General features: G+C 51.3%; 1 protein-coding gene across 2 annotated transcripts; it reads right to left on the reverse strand.

The window, feature by feature from the left end:
• Positions 1-1,216: 1,216 nt before the first annotated feature.
• Positions 1,217-21,366, reverse strand: GTSE1 (G2 and S-phase expressed 1). Of its 2 annotated transcripts, XM_055329033.1 has the most exons (12): positions 21,305-21,366; positions 20,869-20,963; positions 14,814-14,871; positions 14,087-14,711; positions 11,942-12,112; positions 11,170-11,284; positions 8,822-9,208; positions 5,952-6,024; positions 4,023-4,262; positions 2,801-3,005; positions 2,154-2,366; positions 1,217-1,680 (listed from the first exon to the last, which is right to left on the reverse strand). In XM_055329033.1, the coding sequence occupies exons 2-12, from the start codon at positions 20,888-20,890 to the stop codon at positions 1,597-1,599; spliced, it is 2,193 nt and encodes a 730-aa protein (XP_055185008.1). In that variant the 5' UTR covers positions 20,891-20,963; positions 21,305-21,366; the 3' UTR covers positions 1,217-1,596. The 2 variants fall into 2 exon arrangements, with proteins under 2 accessions (XP_055185008.1, XP_055185010.1); XM_055329035.1 differs by lacking the exons at positions 20,869-20,963; positions 21,305-21,366 and adding an exon at positions 20,525-20,631.
• Positions 21,367-24,153: the final 2,787 nt, after the last annotated feature.

The raw sequence follows: 24,153 nt of genomic DNA on the forward strand, positions 1-24,153 counted from the left end.
CCCAGAAGGCAGGGGGGTTGCGGGAGCTTTACTCCCCACTGCATCCCTGGGAGAATGCAGCCTGCCTACCATCATCTCCGTCAACATGTGGGCTGCCTGGTGGGCTCAGTAAGAAGAGCATGTGATTCTTGGTCTCGGGGTGGTGAGTTCCAGCAGCCCCCCGCCCCTCCCCCAGCGTTGGGTGGAGAGGACTTAAAAAAGAATAAAATGTGAATAACATATGAATGAATCAATTCAATTTCAGGTTTTAGGGTTTCTCCCTGTGAACTGAGAGACCACACCAGACATCAGAGGACCTTTGCATTAATCCTGGATTCTAGAATTCTCACCGCCCACAGGAATAGAGATGAGGGAGGAGGTGTGGGCTGCTGTGATTCCAGTAGGTTCTCTGCTCCCCCTGGCCAGGGAGTGTACCTAGAGCAAGGTGCCCTGCTTCCAGAGTCTAACTGGAGTTTACGCATTCCCACTTCTGAGCATTCCTACCTTTAAATGTGAAGCCTTTATCTGCAGGTGCAGCGATGCTATCCATGACACACGCTTGCTTTTTCTAGATAGCACAGGACTCGCTATTAACCGGAGAAAGCTCAAACCGCAGCCCCAGCACTCTTCCTTCAGCCCTGTGTGGACCGGGGCTCTCTGGGCTCGGGCAGGAAACTCCAGGTGGGAGCCCCAAAAGCAGGTCCCATGACTACTGTCTGCTGTGAGGCCGCTGGACTAAGAAATTTTCTCAAAAACTGAGGTATCGATACACATCAGTGGCTTCCAGGCCAGCTAGTTTTTATATTACATTAGAACGGCTTCAGGCAGGGATTGTGCTTTCCAGTGGCCCTTAGCTCCCTCTACCAGAGGGGCCCTGCTCTGGGCATTCCTCAGACACAGCCATCACCCCAGCGCCCACACAGCCACACCCCACCCGGCCCCGGGTCTCACACCTCTCCCTCTGCCTGGCCCCCGCCTCTCTGGAGCAGCCTCTCCTCTGGGTGTGGCCCTGAATGTGCGCTGGAAGTGCAGTTTACTAGGCTTGCCCCAGACCTGGGCGGTGGGGCCTGGGGTCTGCATTTAAGACAATTTTTCTTTAAAAGAAAAAAAAAAAAGAATTTTTCTTCATACTTAATTTTGAAAATCACTTATGGAAACAGTTTGGATAACCTAAATCCGATAATAATAAAAATAGTTAACGCATGTTTAAAAATCAAGATAACCTTAAAAATCAAGCTGTGCTTCAATACGTTTTCATTTATTTTACAATTTAATTTAAAATCTAGAATATTTAACTTTTCATACAAACTTAATTTTAAAAATAGTCAATTGCTATTTTACATACAAAAGATTCAAAACAAAATTCTTCATCTGGAGCAACTACAACTCCACGCTCCTGCTGGGTCCTCAGGGCAGAGGAGGGGTAGTTGCCAGGCAGCAGTGGTCTCAGGAGCCCAAAATCCCAGTCCCACCGCACCCTCTCCAGGCACAGTACCACTACTGAGGTCTGATATTTCCCCCTAGTACAATTTCTCCTAAAATTTATTTCTAAGGGTTGAAAACCACCTTAGGACTGGCCATTCTCTTAACAGAGTAAAATGTAAAGGACTACTCTACTCAGAACTTGAGAAGTGGAGAATCCACGTTTTCCTTGTCAGCCTCGGGACTCAGCTGGATCAGAGGAGAAGCCAAGTCTATCAGCTGCAAAAGAGAAGAGACAGGAGGTGAGTGGCATGGCCAAGTTGCCCCTGCCAGCCGCCCGTAAGCTCCCCGAGGACCCGGCTGCCCACGAGCCCTCTCTGACGTGGCTCAGGCCCGCTGACATTGCAACCGTCACGTCTAAGAATTTGTAAAGAGGAAATGCCACACAGAAGACCTTAGTTCGTGCAACATGTGTACTCCCATCACACAGTAGGCACCAAGGGACCCTAGGGTGGAGGCGATGCGACCCCCGGCCTCAGAGAGCTCTGGGCTTCCCGGGCAGGATTCCTTAGCAGGACTGGGTGCTGCTCAAACGTCACGCCACCAAGGGAGTGTGCCGTGAGCCATGTCACTTTAGAAGCCCCACTGGCCACTCTCAAGGGTCCCCGGGAGGTGCCCTGGTATGAGGAGCAAACCCAGAACTGAGACCACCCGAGGCCGAGGTCAACACAGAACCTCCTGCTGCTTCTCACCTGTGCCACCTCATGGGGAGGCTTGGACACCGTGTTTTTGTTCATGTCTGGAGTGTTTATCAGCAGGTCGATCAGAGGTCTACTCTCAGATCCTGGAGCTGCGTTTGCTTCTGGAGTATTGCCAAAGTCAATGAGAGGGTGGTCAACGAGAGCTGTGCTTTCAGCTTTCGGAGTGATGGCAAGTTGATCCAGGTTGATGTCCACGAGAAGAGTCTGGACGAGAACATAAGTTTAAAGGCACTTGTAGCATCTTTCTGTCAACCACGTTGAGGAAACCTAGGAAACCCAAGGAAGGGTGGGCCTCTCGGGGGGGAAGGGCTGGCTGTGGTGTGCCTGCGCTGACAGAGTTGTCTCCACTCTGGCCACCCCCCACAGAACTCCCACCCACGTCCACCTCCCTCTGGCCAACAGCCCACCCTGGAGCTCCTAGAGACCCTCCCACTGTGCCTTCCTACTTCCTGTCCTCTGAGCCCTGGCCCTCTGATCAAACAGGGGTTGGGGTGTGGCTTCTGTCCCCATTAGAGGCGGGAGGGCCTCACTCCATCTCTGGCACGGCTGGCAGCAGAGGCCCTGGGGCAACGGGCCATGGTACCGAGTGAGCACATGGCTCTGGGGGCAGATTCCGTTCGCCAGGACCGCACAAGTACCTCACTAGCAGGCCTATCTCCAGGTGGCGGGGCTGCATCCAGCACTACTTCTGAGCTGATACTTTTTGAAAAAGTAAAGTCACTCTTTTCTGGAGAAAAGTTAAGTGCCTGTGGCACAGCCAACAGAGGGGAGGAAGGCTTGGCAGGTGATAAGTCCTCATGCTCAGAGGCAGCCTCACCGTGGCGCTCCCTCGTTAGTGCAGCTCTGCCGGAGACAAAGACGAAAACCTCATGAGGGGACTTCTCGAAGTGTTAGCTCTAGGATTCCCATTCTAGACGTGGCATGTCATCCGGAGGGGCGCAGGCTGGCTTTCCTCCCAGCTCTGCCCGTGACAGCGCTGAGCATGAGCAAGTCCCCTTTGGACCTCAAGCTTCCTCGTGAATTAAAATAAATGGACTGAATGGTCTCTAAGGTCCTTTAGGCTTTAAAAGTTTAGCAACCTGCTGACAACATGGGCCCCTTTCCTGGGGGTCTGGTAAGAGGACAAATACATACTTCACACTCAGGCAGTAAGAAGAGATGCTCTGAAGAAAATCAAGCAGGGAAATGGAATAGAGTGACTGGGTAGGGAGGTGGGGCTTTCTGGAAAGGCCCCTGAGGTTGGCCCTCGAACATGGACTGCAATTGTGGAGGGGTGGCACACTCCAGGCGGAGAGGATGGCCAGGACGGCCCCATCCACCGTGTGGTGAGGGGCTAGCGTGGCTGGAGCAGATGGACGCGGGAGGGGCAGGTGAGGTGGGAGAGGCAGGTGGAACAGCTGCTCAGAGCCTGTTTCTCAGGAAGCCTGAGTGTGGTCAGTCCTGGCCAAGACCCTAGCAGCCAGACTGTGGGTCTCTCCCCGGTACTGGGTCACAAAGACTGAACCAGACCCCTGAGCTCTGGATCTGAGTGGATCTACAGACCCTCTCCCCAAAGGCTCCTCCCCACGAGAGGCCGTGGCCCAACACGGGGCCATCAGGGCAGGTGCTCCCCTGCTTGCCCAGGCCAGCAGCCACCCGGGGTAGGACGCTCAGTGAGGACTGTGATGGCAGAGCAAGCAGGTGCCCTCTTCGCTTCGGAGAGCCACTGACGGCTCCTGTGGCTGTCGCTGAGCAGACGTGATGAACCTCGGCCTGGCTGGTTCCGGGCTCGCTCAACAGACAAGGCAAAATTCTGGCGCAAGAACTCCGGGGTGTTGGGAATCGGAGACAAAGTTATTGCAGGGTTTAACAAACTCTTACCTCATGGAAGATTTTTTCTGGGGCTCAGAAGAAAGCTGCCAAGCAGACATACACGGGGGCAAAGCCAGAGCTCTGGGCATGGTTTTGGGGGTCACCGGCGGAAGGCCAGAGAGCCGACGGCTGGCAGGTGTGGGCAGGGCTGACACGTACTTCGTACTCACGGGGGTCCTTGTACCGCCTACAAGGCTTTGTGAGGCCACCATTGATGAGCGTCTAGCAGGAGTGCTATGCACAACTACCCTGGAAAAACAAAATTGGAGTCTTCAGCAGACATGACCGGAAAAAAAAAAAAACATCCAGCCAATATGCTAATGTGGTAAAAAGTCCTGATTTCAAGGTAGAAGAGTCAAGCCCGCAAGGCCCGTTGGAGGTCTGCTCTGGGAAGAAAGGGCTGCCACCAGCCCCCAGGGAGGCCCCGGTGTGGGCTTCCGGCTCCTCGATGAGTGGCCTCTCCATCCTTCTCGCAGGTTCTGATCAAATGTGATGGGCCCTTTCAGGTGGTGTCAGACAGACGCATGGAACGAGAGGTTCCAAGGACATCTGAAAGTCACCTTCGGTATTTCCATAAGGAAATGCAGATCCCCCAGTGGGACCTGCCTGGGCTCGCAAGCACGTTCACACACCCCAGGAGTAGCACACATGAGTAAATCAGGGTACCTGCCGCTTATTTCTCAGACATCCCTCCTTCCACCCTTGGTGATACATGTGGCTTCAACAGCAAGTGAATCCCGCCCATCTGTGTGGAGCCAGCTGCTTATTTTAAAATAAAGGAGTCGAGGACATCCTACCAACATGCAGCCCACAGGAGGGCTGTGGATCACTCAGGACAATCTTATGTGCTTCAAAAGAGTCTGAAAACAAACTTTAATATTAACTGAAGAACAAAATCACTCCAAGGGCAGGAGGGTGGGGTGCTCTAAGTCAAGCAGCCGCTCTCTGTAAGGTTCTGGAACCACTGCTGAACTCCAGCAAGAACAGATAAAAACACAAACAAATATAATCTTCAAGGTAACCCTGGGAGGTAGGAACCACTGTCCCGTTATACAGGTGAGAGGACTGAGGCCCAGGGGTAAAGTGAGGCAGGCAGTGGCCATCTGGCTGTGGGTGTGGAAGGGAGACTCTCCGCATGGCTAATGCTGTAAGGGGAGCATCCGATCCCACCCATGAGGCTCCTCCCCAGTTCACACTCAAGTAAATGAAAGCCCAGGGCCACGGACAGATTCACAGAGTGCAGGCTGGTCTGTGGCAGAGCCAGCATTAGGGCCCCCGTGCTGGTGTCTTATCTCCCAGCCCATCCCAGCCCCATGCAAAGCAGCACTCCCATCCCAGCTGCATCCTGGCCCCAGATATGCTGCTGCCCAGCCTGAGCATGTTCACTTTTGTCCCCACTCCCAGCTGACATGCAGAACGAAGGAGTGCTGGGACAGGACCCCTCTGACCCCAGCAGGTGGCAGTAATGGTGGTCACTGGCCCAGGCCTCGCGTGCATGCATGCGCGTGTCCTGACTGTAGTACCTGCTGTGGTGAGTGTGCACCACCCCTCCCACACCCTGCACAGGTGAGGAAAGCAGGTCAGGGACATCCAGACACTTGCACTAGGTCACACACCAGGGATGGTGGAGCGGGGATTCAAAACCCAGTTTAGAGGGATTTTGCCCGTGGCACAAACAAGAGCCCCCTTTTAAGAGTTGTGAGGGTGGGTGTTGCCGCCACCCCAGGTCGGGGCTGAGGATCGGCATGTCACGACACAGGCGACAAGTCTGTGACTATCACGAGGCGAATGTAAAGTGACACTGGCCCTCGGGAGCTCAGGCCACAACCCAACAGACCGGGGCTCAGGCCACACGTGGTCAGGCTGTGGGTCACCACATGTGCTTGAGAAGCCTCTGGGTGATGAGCAGGTCCCTCCTTAAGAGTCGGGGCTCCTCACCTTCCCGCCGACGTGCAGGACTGCGGCCTCTGTGCCTGATGGGACTTGGGTGTTGTGCCATCTGGGGGCTCACCTGAGACGGGAGAGGACGTGCGTGTGGTCAGTCACACGTGCAGCAAGTGACAAAGCCGCCAGCCAGGCAGCTCCCCTCATACACTGAGGGCCTGACAGCAGGGCCCTGTTCACACTGTGCCCGTGTCCCCTCCACAAGGACAGCTGGTGTCACCACCAGCACTCGCAGCCACACAAGGAGTATGCTGCCACGCAGTCGCAGGGCTGTGCGCTCTGAACAGTGCACGGGCTCGCCAGCCTCGCCAGCACTGACTATGGGAACAGTGTGACCCAGGGAGACAGCCCTGTCCCTGATACTGTGAAGGAAGGAGAATCCATTTCAGAAGAGCTGGAGGTGCGTGAAGGGGCCGGAACTGGCAGCAGAGGGTAGCCGCTGAGCGGCGGTGGGACTGGTAGGACTGGTACAGATCCCGTGGCCTCTACAGCTTGACAAGACCTGCACACAACGCAGCTGGAGGAAAGGCGGCCAGAGGCACGCCATGGCTTTGGGCACCTGGCAAGAAAGGAAGCAAACACGGCCGAACAGAGTGTGCGCCACGGGCCGCCCTCGAAGCAGCCATTCCGGCAAACACACTGAGCTCCCTGCCGTGGATCCTAAATATGGGCTCCAGCCGTGGCTTCTCCCTCGGCGTCCACACTCACACATTCAACTGCCTGCTCAACATGGCACACGGAGCCCTGCAGCACCCCACACTCAACGGGTCCAAACCGGGCCCGGGGGCTGTGCCGGGGCTGCTCTTCCTCCAGCCCTCGCCTGATGGTCGGGTGCCCCGCAGAGGCCCCTCCATGCTGCCGCACGCTCTTCCATCTCCTAGGTCTGTCGCCCCTCCCCAGACCATGATCTCTCTCCCCATTGTGGCAGGGCTTCCGCCTGGCTCCCCCAGCTTCCATTCATGCCTGAGGGGAGGGATCTGCAAGGCCAGCAGCCCTGCCCCATAGAATCCCTCCGCACCACTCCTGTCCCGAGACGCGAGGAGCTGGCCTGTGGCTGCCCGTCAGCCCTCACCTCTTGTTCCCCTTCCCCTCGTTCACTAACTTGGTTCACTAGGTTGCTAGTGTTTGTTCAACACCCACTCTCCTCTCCTTAGTAAGAAATGAGTGAGGCGGGAAGACAGCACGTCTTAGCATCCCTGGCAGGTTAGCAGTCACACGACCAAGGCCTGAGCGATGGGACGTAGGTGAAAGTGGCCAACACGACTTCCAGTAAGTACTGTTGCTCCTCCTCACCTAGCCCATCCCTGCTGCTGACCGGTGAGAAGGCTGGCGCTGCAGCAGCCAGACAAGAGCGTGAGGAAGAGGAACTAATCACGGCAGAACAAGACGGAGGAGGCCCGGCCTCTCAAAAGGAGGCTTCAGGGCTGTAAAGGCTGCCTGTGCCAGACATCGCTGCTGGAATACTTCGGAACAGTCAGGCTGCCTGGGAAGCACATCTTCTTGAGGGCAGCTACAACCACCTTTTCCCCTGAGTCTGCTCTGTACAGCCTTCTACATTTTACACACTTTTTAGATTAATGTACCAGACAGCATGCCGGCGCGGGCAGGGAAAGGCCAAGCCAGTCTGGCTGTCTTACTGATGAGTGGAGGCTGGGGGCTGGAATTTGAAGGGCAGAGCTAGACAAGTGGGAGCTACAGAGGCAGAGCTCCAGACATGGGAAGGGAGCCCCAGTCCCTGGCTGTGCAGGAAACAGCAGTGAGCGCGCAGTGAGACTCTGAAAGGCCAAGATGAAGATGGCCACCGGGGACAACTGCCACTGCTTGCACACGGCTGGGCAACCCCCATGTCCCACTGGCCAGAGTAGAGACCTAGGAAGCACAAGGCATGCTCAGCAGGGACCCGGGCAGGCCACGTGTTAGAAGGGGGGCCGCCCTGTCCCGAGGGTAAAGACTACAGACACCTGCCCCATCAAAGCTTCAAAAGAATCCTCAAAAGGATCAAGTTGACCCTCAACTTAAATGCCTTCCAGGGCGAAATTCAGCTCCTTCAAGCAGGACAACAAAGCCCAGATATTCAAAAATTCTGAACTTACACCATCTGACAGAGGATCAAATAAACAAGTGAAAAAGAAAAATGTGACCATCACCTGGGAAAAAGTCACTAGAAATGGACCCCAATATGACAGGGAAGATGGCGTTAGAAGAAACAGAGGTTGAAACAACCAACATAAATACGTTCAAGAATTTAAACACTGTTAGGACAAAGATGGGGAAACTACAATGTCAGAAACAAAAAATTAACCAGATGGTCTTCACTGCAGATTAGACACACCACCGAGAAAGTCTGGACTTGAAACGTCCTTTTCTTGAAACAGAAGAAAAGGTGGGGAAACCAGGCCTCCATGACGTACAAAACCACGAGAGGTAATACTTGTAATTCGACTCCCAGGAAATGAGGGGAGGCAAGAAAAAAAAAATCTGAAGAAAGAATAGCCAAGTTTTTTTTTTTCCAGAATTAATACGAGTATTAACCCTCAGATCAAAGCAGCTCACAAACCCGTAAGAAGGATAAACCCAAAGAAAGCCACTTCGAAATTCATAATAATCAAAATGCTGAAAAGAGTAAGAAACAGGAATTCCTGAGAGCAGTGCAGGATCGGTGACAGGACCTTGAGATAAGAATGCCACCGAGTTCTCGCTTGAAATGGTGCAAGCTAGAAGATGCTAGAACCACATGTTTAAAGTGCTCTAAGGAAAAAGAAAGCCAAAACACCATCATCACCAAAACAAACACTTCTGGAAAACCTTACATAGAATCTCTTCAATATTTTAAAAACACAAGAAATGAATGACCCACTCCTTACCAGTAGAAAACCTTGGTATCTTAAATTGACTTGTCGGCGTGGGCATGGCCCACGTCCTGCACTGAAGGTAGGAGTCACGCCTTCTCGTACTCCTGGCTGTGTTCCCCTGAGAAGGCTGAGACCAGATGGAGCTGGAGCAGGAGCTCGGCCCCGGGCCTCTCTGTTCCGGTGTCCCAGCTCTGCTGACAGCCGCTGGGCTGGGTGCCTTGGCTGGCTCCGCCGTTCCCCCAGCCGCCCTGGCCCACTTGCTTGGCCTGCAGGATGCACCCGCAGGGCCTGTCTGCAGAGGCTGCCGAGGCGTGGCGAGTCCCGCTCTGCCTGACTGGCTGGGGTTGGATGGCAACCCGGGACTACCCGCAGGGACACTTGCAGGTTCACTTGACCTAGCTGGAAGAGGAGACACAAAATCTGGTTATCGCTCAAGTATATGTTGTTATTAAATTATGAAGTTACTTAACACCTAAGGAGTTTTCAAGTGAAGATTATTTTGACCATGATGATTTCCATATGAGAAAAATAGGACCCGTGAGCAACATTCTGTATGCCCATCAGGTAATGTCCTCAAACACAGGACAGGCTAAGTTGCGCACAGCTTAGCTGCATGTGCTCTAAGGTACTAACTCTAGACACAATTACCAAGATGTATGTATGTAACTACATGTGATTTCAATCTCTCCCGTCTTCCCTGATTTTGTCAACAGCAGACATTCTACCCTGAGTGGCCAGAAGAGGACAGTGTTGTCACATGCCCCACCCCCTGGTCAGGGTGCAGGGGAGGACCAGAAGAGAAGGGGCAGTCATTCCTGGCCGGTTCCTTCAAATCCTAGGCGGTTGGGCCATAGCAATCATGGGCACTATTTAAAACAGAAAGAAGGGATCCCTGGGTGGCGCAGCGGTTTAGCGCCTGCCTTTGGCCCGGGGCGCGATCCTGGAGACCCGGGATCGAATCCCACGTCGGGCTCCCAGTGCATGGAGCCTGCTTCTCCCTCTGCCTGTGTCTCTGTCTCTCTTTCTCTCTCTCTGTGTGTGACTATCATAAATAAATAAAAATTAAAAATAAATAAATAAATAAAAATAAATAATAAAACAGAAAGAAGATAGACGTGGGTGAAAAGTACTCAGGTGCCGCTATGCCCCACACAGACGTCAGTCCCGGGAGGACTCCTGCAGAAAAACTCGAAGAGAAAGGCTGACGCCATAGCATCCCGGCTTCAGTGCTCCTCCCCAACGCTGTCCTGTCTGACCTAGCCATCCCCGAATACACACACACACCATAAGGCCCACTCAACGCCCGTCTCAGCCCTTATCAGAGGTAGGAACACAGCAATCCCCAAACCGTGCCCATGTCCTGCACCACTGCAGCCACCAACTTCACCACCCCTCATATCACAGAACTTCCTTTCCCCACTCAGGGCCCGTGTGTCAGAGAGGCCAGGACAGGCCTTGGAGCACTCCTAGAGCAGGTGACAGCACTGCAGGGGAGGCACTGTCCTGCGGTCTGTCCACTGATGGAAACTTCAGTTCTCTTCACCACCACTGGGCAGTTGGGGCTGCACATATCATCGGTCTGATTCCAGACTTAACACTTTTCACAGTTTGTGAACAAACTCCACACACATGTCCACAGCAAACAGCACAGGCCTGAGCAGGGAGTCCTGAGGGGCTGGAAGGGCTCTTCCCTGGAGGGAAGACTGGAGGGCTCCCCCTCTACCACTAGATGGGGCCCTCGGCCCACTAAGACGACCACATAGTCCGAATTGAATCCGGTTTGGGTGTGGGGATTAAATAAACGCCAAGTTTAAATTTTTTTTTTTTATTTACTTATGATAGTCACAGAGAGAGATAGAGAGAGAGGCAGAGACACAGGCAGAGGGAGAAGCAGGCTCCACGCACCGGGAGCCCGACGTGGGACGCGATCCGGGGTCTCCAGGATCGCGCCCCGGGCCAAAGACAGGCGCCAAACTGCTGCGCCACCCAGGGATCCCTAAATGCCAAGTTTAAAAGGGTCAGGTGCCCTAAATTATTTGGAACAGTCCTATTTTTAAAACCTGTGTCTGATTACATGTCCACAGGCTGGTCTCAGCGTCCTTATGCGTCCCAGGCACCCAGAGCCTAACACCAGCTCCAGCACTGCAAGCCGCCCTCAACTAAGCCCCTGCTAAGAGCACCTCTCCTCAGAGGACCGGGAGCATGGTGAGGGCAGGGACCCTGAAACAGTGGCCCCACCTCCCCCCTCCACACCACAGCAAACCCTCCAGAACCTTGTGCGGAGTCTAAGTGAGAGTGGGCACACAGTTGTGGTCCAGGGCACAGGTGGGTCCAAGGGCAGAGAGCCCCACCGGCCTTACCTCTGCAGGCTGCCGGAGAAGCACACGCATTGGAAATCACAGCCAAAACGGACCCTGAGGAAGAGGACTTTCTCGAAAGACCGCCAGCACAACCAGGTCGTTTCAACAGGGTTTTCTTCAGGCCCAAGTGAAACAAAATGTTTAAAAAAAAAGTCACCAAAGAGTTCATTATCCACCTGTTACTTTTTTATGCAAAAATAGTGTTTTAAAATAATTTTTAATAATTTAATAATTGTCATCTTGAATTCAAAGGAAAAGTCCAAGCCATCCTGCTCAAGTGCAGTCTTCAAAGCCCTGCATAGAAATAGCTGGGAACTTGCAGAAATGCAGGTTTCTGGGCTCTATCTCCCCCCCCCCCCCCGCCTCCCTAAAGGAGTCCACAGCTGTAGGGCACAGTTTCTAGCGATTTTAACAAGTACATCAGTGGTTCTTACAGCTCAGTTTAACCACAACACCAGAAAATAAACAGCAAAGCCGAGGGTGATCGTCTGTGAGCTGTGTGTCCGAGCCCTGACATCCCATCTCGTCTGTGAGGGAAGCAGGGAGCAGCACAGACACACAGATGTGCAGAGAGGCTGACCTTCTTCAGCCCATGGAGCCCTGGCGTGCACCAGGCCACACTCTCTGCCTTTCATCAAGCCGCCTCTCACGGATGCCACTCCAACCTTTCTAAACTGGATTTTCATCAAAGACACATTACGTGTATACATCGCTGCCCCTTCATTCCCTTTGCTCACAGGCCATGCCCACCCGCAGCCCTGGTGAGACCCACCTTGTTTGGAACAGGGAGCGATCGCTTGCCTTGGACCAAGTGGCTTCCACCAGCTGGCATGCCGGCAAGCTCTTGGGCAGCACTGGATTTGTCCGGGGGCACGTCCCTGTGGGATTCCTTTTCATTTAGGATTTTCATACCCGAAGGACTAGCTGGTATCCTTTTCATAGCCTGAAAATTTTAATATGAAATGTGAAAACTGTCCTCTTTAGTAAAGTACAGACACACCAAAGCTTTGATTTAGAGCAACTGCAGGCACCGTCTTCCCCATGCTATACACATTCCTTGACTCAGCAACCAGATTGAAGCGAATATAGCAGTTCACTTCCGCCACCAAATTACCACGGATGAAAATGACGGCACTTGCTTTCGCATTAAAAACAGTAAAATAATATCGAGCCAGATCATTAACAGGAGAGAGATCCTCTAAAGCTATTCCTCAATCAGGATTATTTAAGGATGATAATGAGGAAACTGGTTCTAGTAACAAAAATTTTTAAATGCTGTATGGAGAGGAATCACTCATTAAAAGGTCGTTCCTTCTAGCAGGGATGCTGCTCAGTTATAATAAATCTTGGAAGAGTACTGAAAGCCATTTTTCTTTGGACAACAAAGAATAAATTTCTAACATATATAGATACAAGGGCATTCATGAAACCAACCTATGCTTATATAAATAACCCTCTATAACGAGGACAGCTAATAAGAAGCAATAGCAGCTCATAAAGTCACAGGACTGAAACAGTTAACTTTCTTCTATAGCATTTTTTAAATTGAGATATACCTCATGTAACATAAAATTCACGATTTAGAAGTATACGGGTCAGTGGTTTTTAGCACGGTCACAGCATCAATCTGAGAACATTTTTGTTGTCCCTGAAGGAAACTGCTAGCCCTTAGCAGTCGCTCTGCACCCCTCAACCTGCCCACCTAGCCGGCCACTAACCCACTCCCCACTCTACAATTTGCCTATCATGGTCCCTTCCTGTAAATGGAAGCACACAATATGTGACCTTTTGTGTCTGGTTGCTTTCACTAACCAGGTTTTCAAGGGTCATCCACATTATACTATGTATTAATATCGAGTTTCTTTATTGCCCGAGTCCACCCGTTGTCACACACACAAATCCCTGCCTGGGTCCACACAGTACACATAAGATCCACGTCACTTGCATTCTAGAGACATCGCTTTTAGAAATGTACATCCAAATGGTCTCCAGGAAAAGGAGTTTGTATGATTAAAGGAATAGCTCCAGCTATTTAGGGGAAGTGATGGCCAGCGTGCCTCCTGTCCAGGTTTCAGTGTGGCAGACAAGCTTTAAGCTCAGATCAGTTCTGGGTTCTGAGAGCAGGGAGTCAGTTTGGGAGATGTGCTTGTAGAGGGAAAAGAAGCTCCCAGGCCCTCGCTGAGTGGTTTGCACTGACCCAGACCTTCCTCAGTAACTGGTTCAGACAATGGAGGCCTGGGGCCCAGGTTAGCATCAGAGCTGAGAAACAGCACACAGAGGCTCCAACCTGTCTGCCTCTCCTCAGAATAGGAGCTTCCTCCCCTAAGCAGAGATGTATCAGCAAAGCTTGGAAGTAGCTGCCCTCTAGCACCTTCCCCTACCCTAGTGCCCTGCCCCATGAACCTCCAGGAACCCCAGTGCCTCAGAGTTGGCTAGCCGTACCCCCAAAGGCCCGCCTGTCCACTGCTACTTCCAAGGACAGCTCATCTGTTTAATTCCTGGGAGGAAAGTGATCTAAACAAATTCAGTTACTCAAGATGACTAGGTGGCTATTCCAGGAGGGGAATTTTTGGAAGTTGCTTGTCAATGCAAATGAAGTCCCTAATGAGTAGAAAATCCAGTGTTGTAACAAGCAAACGGAAAAATTTCAAATGGCATTTAGGAGGAGGTGTTCTTAAGGCATCACAACAGGAAGGCAGCCCTTGCCCCCGCATATCCACCCCAAGCCCAGCTCTCATGCTGTTCCTGCTCTGAAAGGACTTGCCATTCCTACGCTTCTGAGCCCACAGCACAACTACATTTGCAATAACAGCTTCTCCCCGTAACAGTTTCCATCAGAACCATAAACGGAGAGGGCTAAAACGCCAAGGAGCACCGAGCTCTCCAGACAGACGTGTTAGTACGTGGATGTGTCTACCTGCTCTGGGGCCACATGAATGTTTTTCCCTCTAAAAGACAAAGCTCGGGGTGGCACCAATTTGCTGATGACCCTTTTCTGAGTCCCCGCCTCGTGTGGAGGGTGAGCAGTTCTTGGTTTCACAGGCAGAGAAGGGCAGGGTGACCGTGGGGGTTCCTGTGTCCGGGTGAGGCTAGTCTGGACGGGAGCGCTTGGCAGGGCCATGCCTGAAGGGGTCTGGTTTCCCAAAAGTGGCAGTCCCCCCAAGGGGCTGTCTGACAGGTAATATGTCTCCCTCTTAAGCGACTTGGGGCTTTTCTTCATTTCATTTTCTTTCTCAAACAGGTCTATTTTTAATTTTGATTCCTGTATAAATCTTTCCACACCCTGGCTCCAAAGATCTTCAGCTGTGACCTCTTGGGCTGCTTTGTTTTTGCTTTTGCTTTCTATCTGTAAGGCCAATAAATGAGCTTCTTTATACACTTCCACAAATTTCTCCCCAGTGAGAGGACTCCAGGTGAAGTGACTTTCCGAAGCTGGCAAAAGAGGTTCTTTGGGAATCTGATGATTTAATTCCAAGCTGGCAGCAACGCATCTTTCTTTATGCCCAACGGGTCCAAAGAAGACTTCCTCATCTTCATTTGCACTATTTTAAATAAAAGGATTATTAATGACATTGGCATTTAAATGAAAGACTTTATTGAATGTGGTTAAACCCAAGGCAAAGGAAGAAAACAGCTCTGTTTACCTTGAAGAAGACAATGAAAGATCGAAGTCAAATTTTTCATCAGCCAAGAGAAGAATGTCTGTGGGGAAAGAGTTCAGCATTATTTGAGGGTTGGGGCTAACAAAGAGAAAACATTACCAGTCTCTACAGCCATAAAAACAATGACAAAACCTCATCCCCTTATCATTATTTATTTATTTATTTTAAAGATTTTATTATTTATTCATGATAGAGAGAGAGAGAGAGAGAGAAAGAGAGAGAGAGGCAGAGACACAGGCAGAGGGAGAAGCAGGCTCCATGCCGGGAGCCCGATGTGGGACTCGATCCCGGGACTCCAGGATCGTGCCCTGGGCCAAAGGCAGGCGCTAAACCGCTGAGCCACCCAGGGATCCCCTATTTATTTATTTTAAAGATTTTATTTATTTTTTAGACAGTGAGCACAAGCAGAGGGAGAGGCAGAGAGAGAAAGGGAGAAGCAGACTCTCCACTGAGCAGAGAGCCTGATATGGGGCTTGATTTGAGGCCCCGGGATCACGACCTGGGCTGAAAGCAGACACTTAACTGACTGAGCCCCCAGGTGTCCCCTTATTATTTTATGATTTTATTTATTCATAAAAGACACAGAGAGAGAGGCAGAGACACAGGCAGAGGGAGAAGCAGGCTCCGCGCTAGGAGCCCGATGTGGGACTTGTTCCCAGGATTCTGGGACCACACTCTGAGCCAAAGGCAGGTACTGAACCACTGAGCCACCCAGGCATCCCCCTTATCACTATCTTAATAGTCACATCATCATAGAGGGCTCTAGATTATCTAAATTTTTTTGTTTTCTTTTTAAAATAGCATCAGTAATTCTGTTTGCTAAGCTGACACATAAATCCAAGTCCTTATCTTAAAAATATTATCTAAAATGCAATCACCAAGTCATCCAACTAGTTTTTCAAGGCTAGATAAGTCATCTTCAGGTACAGACCATTTTCAAAAGACCACCTGCTTCACGTCCGTCAGACTTAACTTCCTGGCTTACAGACTACGTAACATCTGTTTTTGTTTCAAAAACAAATCCAGAATTATTCAAATGCACAGTTGGGACTCCATAGGAATTTGCTGACAAGCATCTCCTCTTAGAGCCCACCTTGAAACCCCAGATGGAACTGCATTTTGTACCCCTTATCCACACTTGCACCACAGTCCCTTTACCAGCCCCGCCTGGAGGCCTGACTCCCTCTAACAAACCTCAGCCCCCCACCCCACATCACCCCCCATTAGTGGATCTCTTTCATGGGGCAACTGCTCCCTCCCCTAGCTCCAACACCCCATCCACACCCATTTTTCTCTAGGGCCTCCCCATCACCTAGACCTGACCTCTGTCACGGTGCTGTCTTGCTGTTCCTTAAATGTCCCTTTACCCTTCTGAAGCTCCAACTAAATTGTAAGGTCCTCCAAGCCAGAAAATGTCTAATGCTCTCACAAATTCCCTTAATGTCCAGCTAAGGGCCCGGATACTTGACAAATAATTATCGTTAAGTGCTGAACAGTTATTTCCATATCGTAAAGTTTATACAGCATTTTAACAAATCATGTCTTATTTGATCCTAATAAACAATACAGCATACTTATTAAAATTATGAAAATTTAAAATATACTAATATCCTAATTAGATTCTAAATAGTCACTTCAATTATTCTTAATTACCCAATAAAGGAAAAAATAGAAAGCACAAATGCACAAATGAAATAAAGAGAAATAACCAGAGAGAGAGAGAGGGAATTAAGAGATTCATAATCTAGTCTGCTCAACTCCATGCACATAAACCCAAGAACTTGGCTGAAATGCAAAATTTTCTAGAAAATACTATTTTTGTATTTAAATTACTTAAGTGGATTTATTTATAAAACTGACTCCAGAAGAGAGAAAAAAACTTAATAGTTCAATTACCACCAAAAAACTGCACAAATTTATTCAAGAGCTATTGTCCTCAAAAAAGCACAAGTTCCAGATAGTTTCGCAGAATAATTCTGACAAATCTTTCAAGAATGTATCATTCCGAAACTATTTAGACTGTTCCACAGGATAGAAAAAAGAAACCTTTCCACTTACTTCTACAAAGCAAGCATAACCATACCCAAAACCTCTAGAATTAGCTCAATAAAGAAAGCTACAGACCAGGTTGATAACATAAATCCTAAATAGGATTATTAGCTAACAGAATCACCAACACATTAAAAGAAAAATATATCATGACTAGGTCAAGTTTGTTTCAGGACTTCAGGACTGTAGGATGACTTACTCTGACATAATCTAATAACGTAATTGTTATATTGCTAGATCTAAAAGGAAAACCCTACATCATTTCCATCTATGCTAATAAGACATGAAAAAATGCAACATACCTTGTGGATCTTAAAAGCCCTTCATAAAAAGTAATAGATACATAACAGATACATTTGGTCATACAAGGAAGTATCTATCTCCAGCCAAAAGCCTAAATTAGGTTTAATGGGATATGATCAGAAGCAGTCCTTCTAAAGCCAGGAGCAAATGTACCTCATCAGTCAGGACAGGCTAACTTACGCTGAAGTAACAGACAAGCCCTGAACCTCAAGTGGTGTATTTCTCACCCTTACTCTACATCTGCTGAGGCTTGGGCCCTGCTCCACATCCTCCTCACTGCACAACACAGGCTGATGAAGCCTGGTCTTTGTGCTAAAGAAACTCCATACCAGTTCCTACAGACTCAGAAGTGACACATATCATCACAGCATTCCCATTTCACTGGCCACCTTTCAAGTCCCTTGAGCCAAATCCAAATTCAAGTGGGTGGGCAAGTACAATTCCAGCATTTACCCAGGAGGAAAAAAAAAAAGTAGAAAGAAGGAGAAAAAAAGTGGAAATACTGATAAACAGCACCCAGAACCACTATCTCTGTGTAAATTAACTTGCAAACCAGCATGAGGCTTACTGGAAATCTAAAGAGGAAATGCCATGAAAGCCGGGCACATGGCCATGATGTCTGCTGTCACGACAGCCGGGACGCTGTTCTGAGTACACCAACCAATAAGAGACAAGGGAAAAAATCTGGATGTACGAGTATCACAGTGCACAGATGCTCTGACTACAGATGCAAGAAAACCAAATGAATACCATTACAAGCAGTTAAAGGATAAAAGCAGATGCCTGAGGACAAAGCCTAACAAAAGGTTAGGTAGGACAAAAATACCTATAAATAAACTTAACAAGATATACGCAAGATGGATATAAAGAAAACTTAGTATATCATAAAAGTAGCACATCAATTAAAGGGGGAAACAGTGTATTCAATAAATGATATTTTCCCTCAGGGGAAAAATATATAAAGGGAACAAGAAGAGGTGCCTGGGTGGCTCAGTGGGTTGAGCGACTAACTCTAGATTTCAGCTCAGGTCAGGATCTCAGGGTTGTGAACTTGAGTAGGCACTGCACTCAATGTGGCGTCAGCTTGAGATTCTCTTTCCTTCTCCCTCTGCCTCTCCCCCGACTTATGCGCACACACTAGCTCACTCAAAAGAAATAAATCTTTAAAATAAAATTTAAAAAAAAAAGAACAAGAAAAAACCATGAGGAAACTATTTTATAATCTAGGGAAAAGAGGTCTAACTATGACGCCAAACTGGACGCCATAAAAAACTGATGGTACGATATGTAAAAAACAATTTTAAATCTCTGCATGGCAAAAATCACCATGAGCAAAGTTAAAGAAACAATAAGCAGGGAAAAATATTTGCAGCTCACATCTCAAAGGGCTCATTTATGAACAGTGCCTACAAACTGCTAAGAAAACAACAAATGATGTAATGGGAGAACTAACAAAGGATATAAACAGATAAAATAACTGATAAAACAAAAATAACCCCGAGATTCCACTTTTCACCTATCAGATTGTCACAAAGAGGTGGTAAAACGTGGGCAAGGTTGTGGGGAAAGAGACGACTCATACACTGCTGGGGAAGGCATCACTTAGTCTAGCTGTCCTGAGAGTCCCCAGGCAACACCTACAAAATAGAGAAGTGCACAAGTCCTCCGGCCCAGCAAGGAGACTTGCGTGAGTACATCCCACAGACAGTCATGGTGCTGCTGGGTGCAGCAGCATTTGAAAAAGCAAGACACTGGGCACAAACTAATGTACACCCACAGCAGATGGGAGAAATTATAGTCCCCCCACCAAGATGGACCACTACAGAGGTACAAGAGAACAGGAAGAGTGCATGCGTTGATATACAAAGATCAAGATAAATCGGTGCCAAAAGCAAGATGCAGCACAGGGTTCCATCTGCTATAAAAAAGGGGCAATTGGCTGACAATGTACACGTATTGGCCTGGAAGATCAAACAGACCAAAGGCACTGATGGCCTTTCGGGGGCAGCTAGGTGGCTGAAGGAGAGGCTGCAGGAAGTAGAAACAGGTAGGGGCCAGATCCTGGAGGGTTTGCAAGCCATGGCAAGGAGCTTCTATTTTATCAAAGTGCAAGAGGAAGCTATGGAAGGTTTTAAGCATAAGAGTTATGATCTAACTTGTGTTTTTATTTTATTTTATTTTTCTAACTTGTGTTTTTAAAAAGTTACCCTAGCTGCTGTGTAGAGTATCAGCCAAGAAGAAGGCGTGTCTATTGAAATCACAAATGCAGAAGTAGGTGGAGGTGAGTTAATGTGGCTGAAGCACAAGGCAGTGGCATCTGGTGGGTGGAGTTGTCAAGAGGCAGATGGATCCAAATATATTCTGAAGGTGGAAATAGCCATAAAGAATGGCTGAAGGGGGATCCCTGGGTGGTGCAGCGGTTTAGCGCCTGCCTTTGGCCCAGGGCGCGATCCTGGAGACCCGGGATCGAATCCCATGTCGGGCTCCCGGTGCATGGAGCCTACTTCTCCCTCTGCCTATGTCTCTGCCTCTCTCTCTGCCTCTCTCTCTCTCTCTCTCTCTTTCTCTCTCTATCATTAAAAAAAAAAAAAAAGAATGGCTGAAGGAACGTGGCCACTTCACAACTTAGCTGAGTACACGGAGGGGCCATTTACTTCCATGAGAGGGCAAAGAGCAGGCTAAGAATGGGGTGGGAGGGGGAGCACATTGAGCTGGAAGTGCAAGACATGAAGGGGAAGATGCCAAAGAGGCTGGTGGATATACGAATCCAGAGCTCTGAGCAAAGGCTGTGCTCAAGACAAAACGTGGGCACCACTACAAAACAGATGGGGTTTAAAGCTGCGGGAATATCTGAAAGGCCCTGGGGTGGGGGTGGGGGTGGACCAAGAGACCCCAGACCAAGTCCTGGGGAGCATTAGCTTCAGAAGACAACAGAGGAAGAGGAGCCTCCAAAGGGATGGATAAACCAGCCAGAGAGGTGGAAGGACTTGCATCTGTATGCCAATGATGAGCAGGAGCAAATGGGCCGGCACAAAATAAGGCTACGACGGAGAGGGGGTGACATTAGGGGTGAAGTCCTCCAGAGCAGCAGCGGGGATTCTGCATGCACACTGAAGGGACTGGTACTTGAAAGGGAGGAAACAACAGGAAGGAGAAAGGGCTGCAGCAGCATTTACCTTTCTAGATACAATGAACAAGTGATGAAACCGGCAAAGCTTCCCGGGGGGCGGGGCGGCTTCAGTGTTGGGGATAGCCAGTCCCCCGGCCTCCCCGAGGTGGTGAGGAGCAAAGGATACGAGGATGTCAAAAGGCTTTAGGAGAGTAAGAGGGTATGGCCTTACGCTCATTTTCCTGAGGCTGCATTCTCACGCTGACGCTCAAGCCAGACAGGAGAGTCACGGGGATCCTGCACAAACTCTTAGCGAGCAGAAACCAGCAAACGAACACAAAGAGAAAACATCACATCCGACCCCTCCGGTATCCGGGTGCTCTCGGCACTGGCTGAACACAGCAAGACGGGGTGGGAAGAGTCTAGAACTGGGTGGGAGGGGGGGGGGAGGCAGAAAACTGGAAACTAAGGACACTAGATGGCTGCAAACCCCTTGAAGACGTGGACGGGGAGCTCGGCCCACACCTTCACAGAACCATCTCCCTGGACCACGGCGCTGCGGCCGCACGCACGTACCGTCCTCCTTGGGAACATCCATCTCTGCTTCTCCTGGCTGCCGGAAGGCCCCTCCGAGGTGTCCTCCTTCCACGGGGAGGGCTGTCAGGGAGCCACTGCGGGGAGGACCGGGCCAGTAGGTGAGCAGGTGTCGGGGCCCAGCCCCACCCCACCCCACCCCCAGGTCCGCCGCGCCCGGGTCAAGGCCGGGCGGGGGCACAGGGCGCAGGCGGCTGCGGCCAGGTCACGGAGGGCAGTGGCGGTCGGAGGCCTCGGGAGCTGCAGCCCGGGACCCTCCGCGTCCACCCCCCGCCCCGGGGCCTCGCGCCCCCAGGCCAGGCGCTCCGGGGGCCCGATCAGCCCTGAACTCCGCGGACAGGCACAACGGAATCCCCCGCGCTCGGGGCAGCCCCGACCGGATACGCGAGGGGACCCCGCGACCGTCCGCCCGACCTACCGGCGACCCCCAGCCGAGCGACGGCGACACCGGGCGACCCCTCCCCAGCCCCGGGGTTTAAATGTGGCGCGGCGGCGCGGCGCCGGCCTCCGATAGGCCGGTTTGAAGGCGCTCCGCGACGTCACCGCGCCCGGTGCATCCTGGGGGCTATGGGCGGAGCCGCGGGGCTGGGCTCCGCGAGCGCGGCTGGGCTGCGCATGCGCACGGTCAGGCTGGCTCCCGCTGGGTTCCGCGGGCGTCGCCGGGGTGTGTCCCGCAGGCTCGGCGTCACGCGCCGAGGGACACGGTTCCGATGCCACCTCTTTATCTGTGAAGCTACAGACTTCATTTCCTAGCTAGGGCGTCGATGGGAAGGCCGAGCGACGTCCGTGCACCTGTCTGCTTTGTAAAGCAGCGCGCGCCGCTTGCTAATGCGGGCGGAAGGCGGGGGCCCTGCCCCGGGGAGCGCACGGGGTGGCCCGCTGTGTGCCCCTGCAGCAGGGGAAGCCAAGCTGAGTGGTGGCCTGAGCATGGCCAGAGGTGGCACAGAAGCCTGCCCTGGGCTTCAGGGCTGCTGGGGAGCTGGGTGCGTCCTGCAGGCAAATGGGGGGCGTTGGAGGGGTGCGCGGGGTCCTGTGGGCGGGGGGTGGGGTCTGCACGGGACAATGCACACGTTGGAGCAAGATCCCTGATCTGACTGGCGAGAGGGTCAATCAGCGGCAGCTTGAGATTGACCTCACTTGAGCCTTAGACTGGGAGCCAGGTATAATACCCACCCCGTGGCCTGGGGGCGGGGGGGATGAGGGGCGCCGTTCAGGACACAGTGTCCCCAAGCCCTTGCTCTAGGCATCCGGGACTGGTGGTTGTAGGGGGAGGTGGGAAGGAGGAGCCTGGGATGGCCCCATAGGGTCTGCTCTGGGAAGGTCTGAACTCCAGAGGGAGAGCACCATTTTCAGAGGATAATGAGCTCTTTATTTGGGGGCAGGTTGGGTGGAGAGTTGTCCAGGGGGCAGTCATCCTGGGCCCAGGACCTATGCCAAGAAGCCTTCCAGGCTGGCGGGCATCTGGACTCCCGTGTCTCTGGTTTCACAGCATCCACACCAGTCACCCCATGTTGTTCTGGTCCTTCTCCACTTTTTATTTTTTTTAAAGATTTTATTTATTTATTCGTGAGAGACAGAGAGAGGCAGGCTCCATGCAGGGAGCCCGATGTAGGACTCGATCCCCAGGACTCCAGGATCACACCCTGAGCTGAAGGCAGATGCTCAACCACTGAGTGCCCCTCTCCACTTCTGATCCGGCTCCCCATGAGACTGAACCCCCAAAAGGCAAGGTGTGGGTCTCATCACGTGATGTCTCCCAACTTCACCCAGCCCAGCGATGGGCCTCAGGCAAGAGTTGAGAGAGTGGGAGCTGGATACTGAAGAGGCAGGAGGTGGGGAGTGGGGCTGGGGGGGAGTCTAGCAGCTTGGAAGGAGCCCAGCCTACCCTCTGCTTCCCCTTTGTCTTGTCCTGGCATCACCAACAACCTCTTTTCTATCAAAGGGCTCCCTCTGTAGCCTTTGGCTTCCCATGGTACTCCCATGTGCTGGGTCCTTTGGACCCTGCCTTTCCCACCTGAGTCTGTTCATGAGGTCTCTTCTGAATTCCATTGTCTTTTTTTTTTTTTTAAGATTTGTCTGTTTTATTTTATTTTTTTGAACATTTTTTTTAAAGATTTTCATTTATTTATTCATGATAGACATAGAGAGAGGCAGAGACACAGGCAGAGGGAGAAGCAGGCTCCATGCCACGAGCCCAACGTGGGACTTGATCCCGGGACTCCAGGACTGCGCCCTGGGCCAAAGGCAGGCACCAAACCGCTGAGCAACCCGGGGATCCCAAGATTTGTTTGTTTTAAAGAGAGGACACATGAGCAGGAGGAGGAGCAGGAGAGGGAGAGAGAATCTCAGGCAGACTCCACGCTGAGCATGGAGCCTGATGCAAGACTCCTCTCACAACCCTAAGATCATGACCCAAGCTGAAACCAAGAGTCGGACACCTACCCACCTGTGCTACCCAGGCACCCCAATGAATGCCATTGTCTTTAGCTCAGATTCCTGCTTAACTAGGGAAGAAAGGGGCAGCCCAGGTGGCTCAGCGGTTTAGCGCTGCCTTCAGCTCAGGGCATGATCCTGGAGACCCGGGATCGAGGCCCACATCGGGCTCCCTGCATGGAGCCTGCTTCTCCCTCTGCCTGTGTCTCTGCCTCTCTCTCTCTCTCTCTCTCTCTCTCTCTCTCTCTCTCTCTCTCTCTCTCTCTCTGTGTGTGTGTGTGTCTTTATGAATTAAAAACAAACAAAAAAAATCTTTAAAAGCTAGGGAAGAAAGGTGGTGCCAGGCAGACCCATGTGCAAATCCCAGCAGCAGGTATCCATCAGAGCCTTTGGGTTGTAAGAAACAAAATCAGCTTCAGGCTGGCTTTAGAAAGAGGAGAATTTACTGGCTCGAGGGACCGGGAAGTCCAGGAACAAGGGGCTCGCAGAGGGCACCGGGTCAGGTCATCTTCTGCCAGCTGCCTCTCTGGGGTCCTGCTCATCCTCGGGCAGCCTGGCTTTGCTGCGCCCACCAGCCCGGTAGCTCCCAGCTTCCCTCCACTTACCAGGGCCTCTTGAAGACTAGCTGGTTTGGTGCTGCCCGTGCCCAGTCAAGGGTCTGAAGGCCTACGCCTGCCTGACTCAACCATGGGCTTGTTGCAACCCAAGCTGGGGAGTGGGGGGTGGTGGTGGCAATACATGGCCCAGGTCCCCACAGCCCTGTGGATGCTGCTGGGGGTGAGGGTCCCCAACACCCACTCCCTGTTCCTCTCCCTGTATCACGTCAGCACATCG

The sequence above is a fragment of the Nyctereutes procyonoides genome, unplaced genomic scaffold (assembly GCF_905146905.1).
Source record: "Nyctereutes procyonoides isolate TBG_1078 unplaced genomic scaffold, NYPRO_anot_genome, whole genome shotgun sequence".
Classification (NCBI taxonomy): domain Eukaryota; kingdom Metazoa; phylum Chordata; class Mammalia; order Carnivora; family Canidae; genus Nyctereutes; species Nyctereutes procyonoides.

What these genes read in the sequence shown, in the direction of transcription:
- GTSE1 (XM_055329033.1), bottom strand. Translation starts at nt 20,890, where the DNA reads ATGGATGTTCCCAAGGAGGACG. An exon ending in CTTTCATTGTCTTCTTCAAG is followed by an intron (nt 14,712 to 14,813) that starts GTAAACAGAGCT and finishes TATTTAAAATAG; the next exon opens with TGCAAATGAAGATGAGGAAG. An exon ending in TCCTGCACGTCGGCGGGAAG is followed by an intron (nt 4,263 to 5,951) that starts GTGAGGAGCCCC and finishes TTGTTTTTCCAG; the next exon opens with GGTAGTTGTGCATAGCACTC.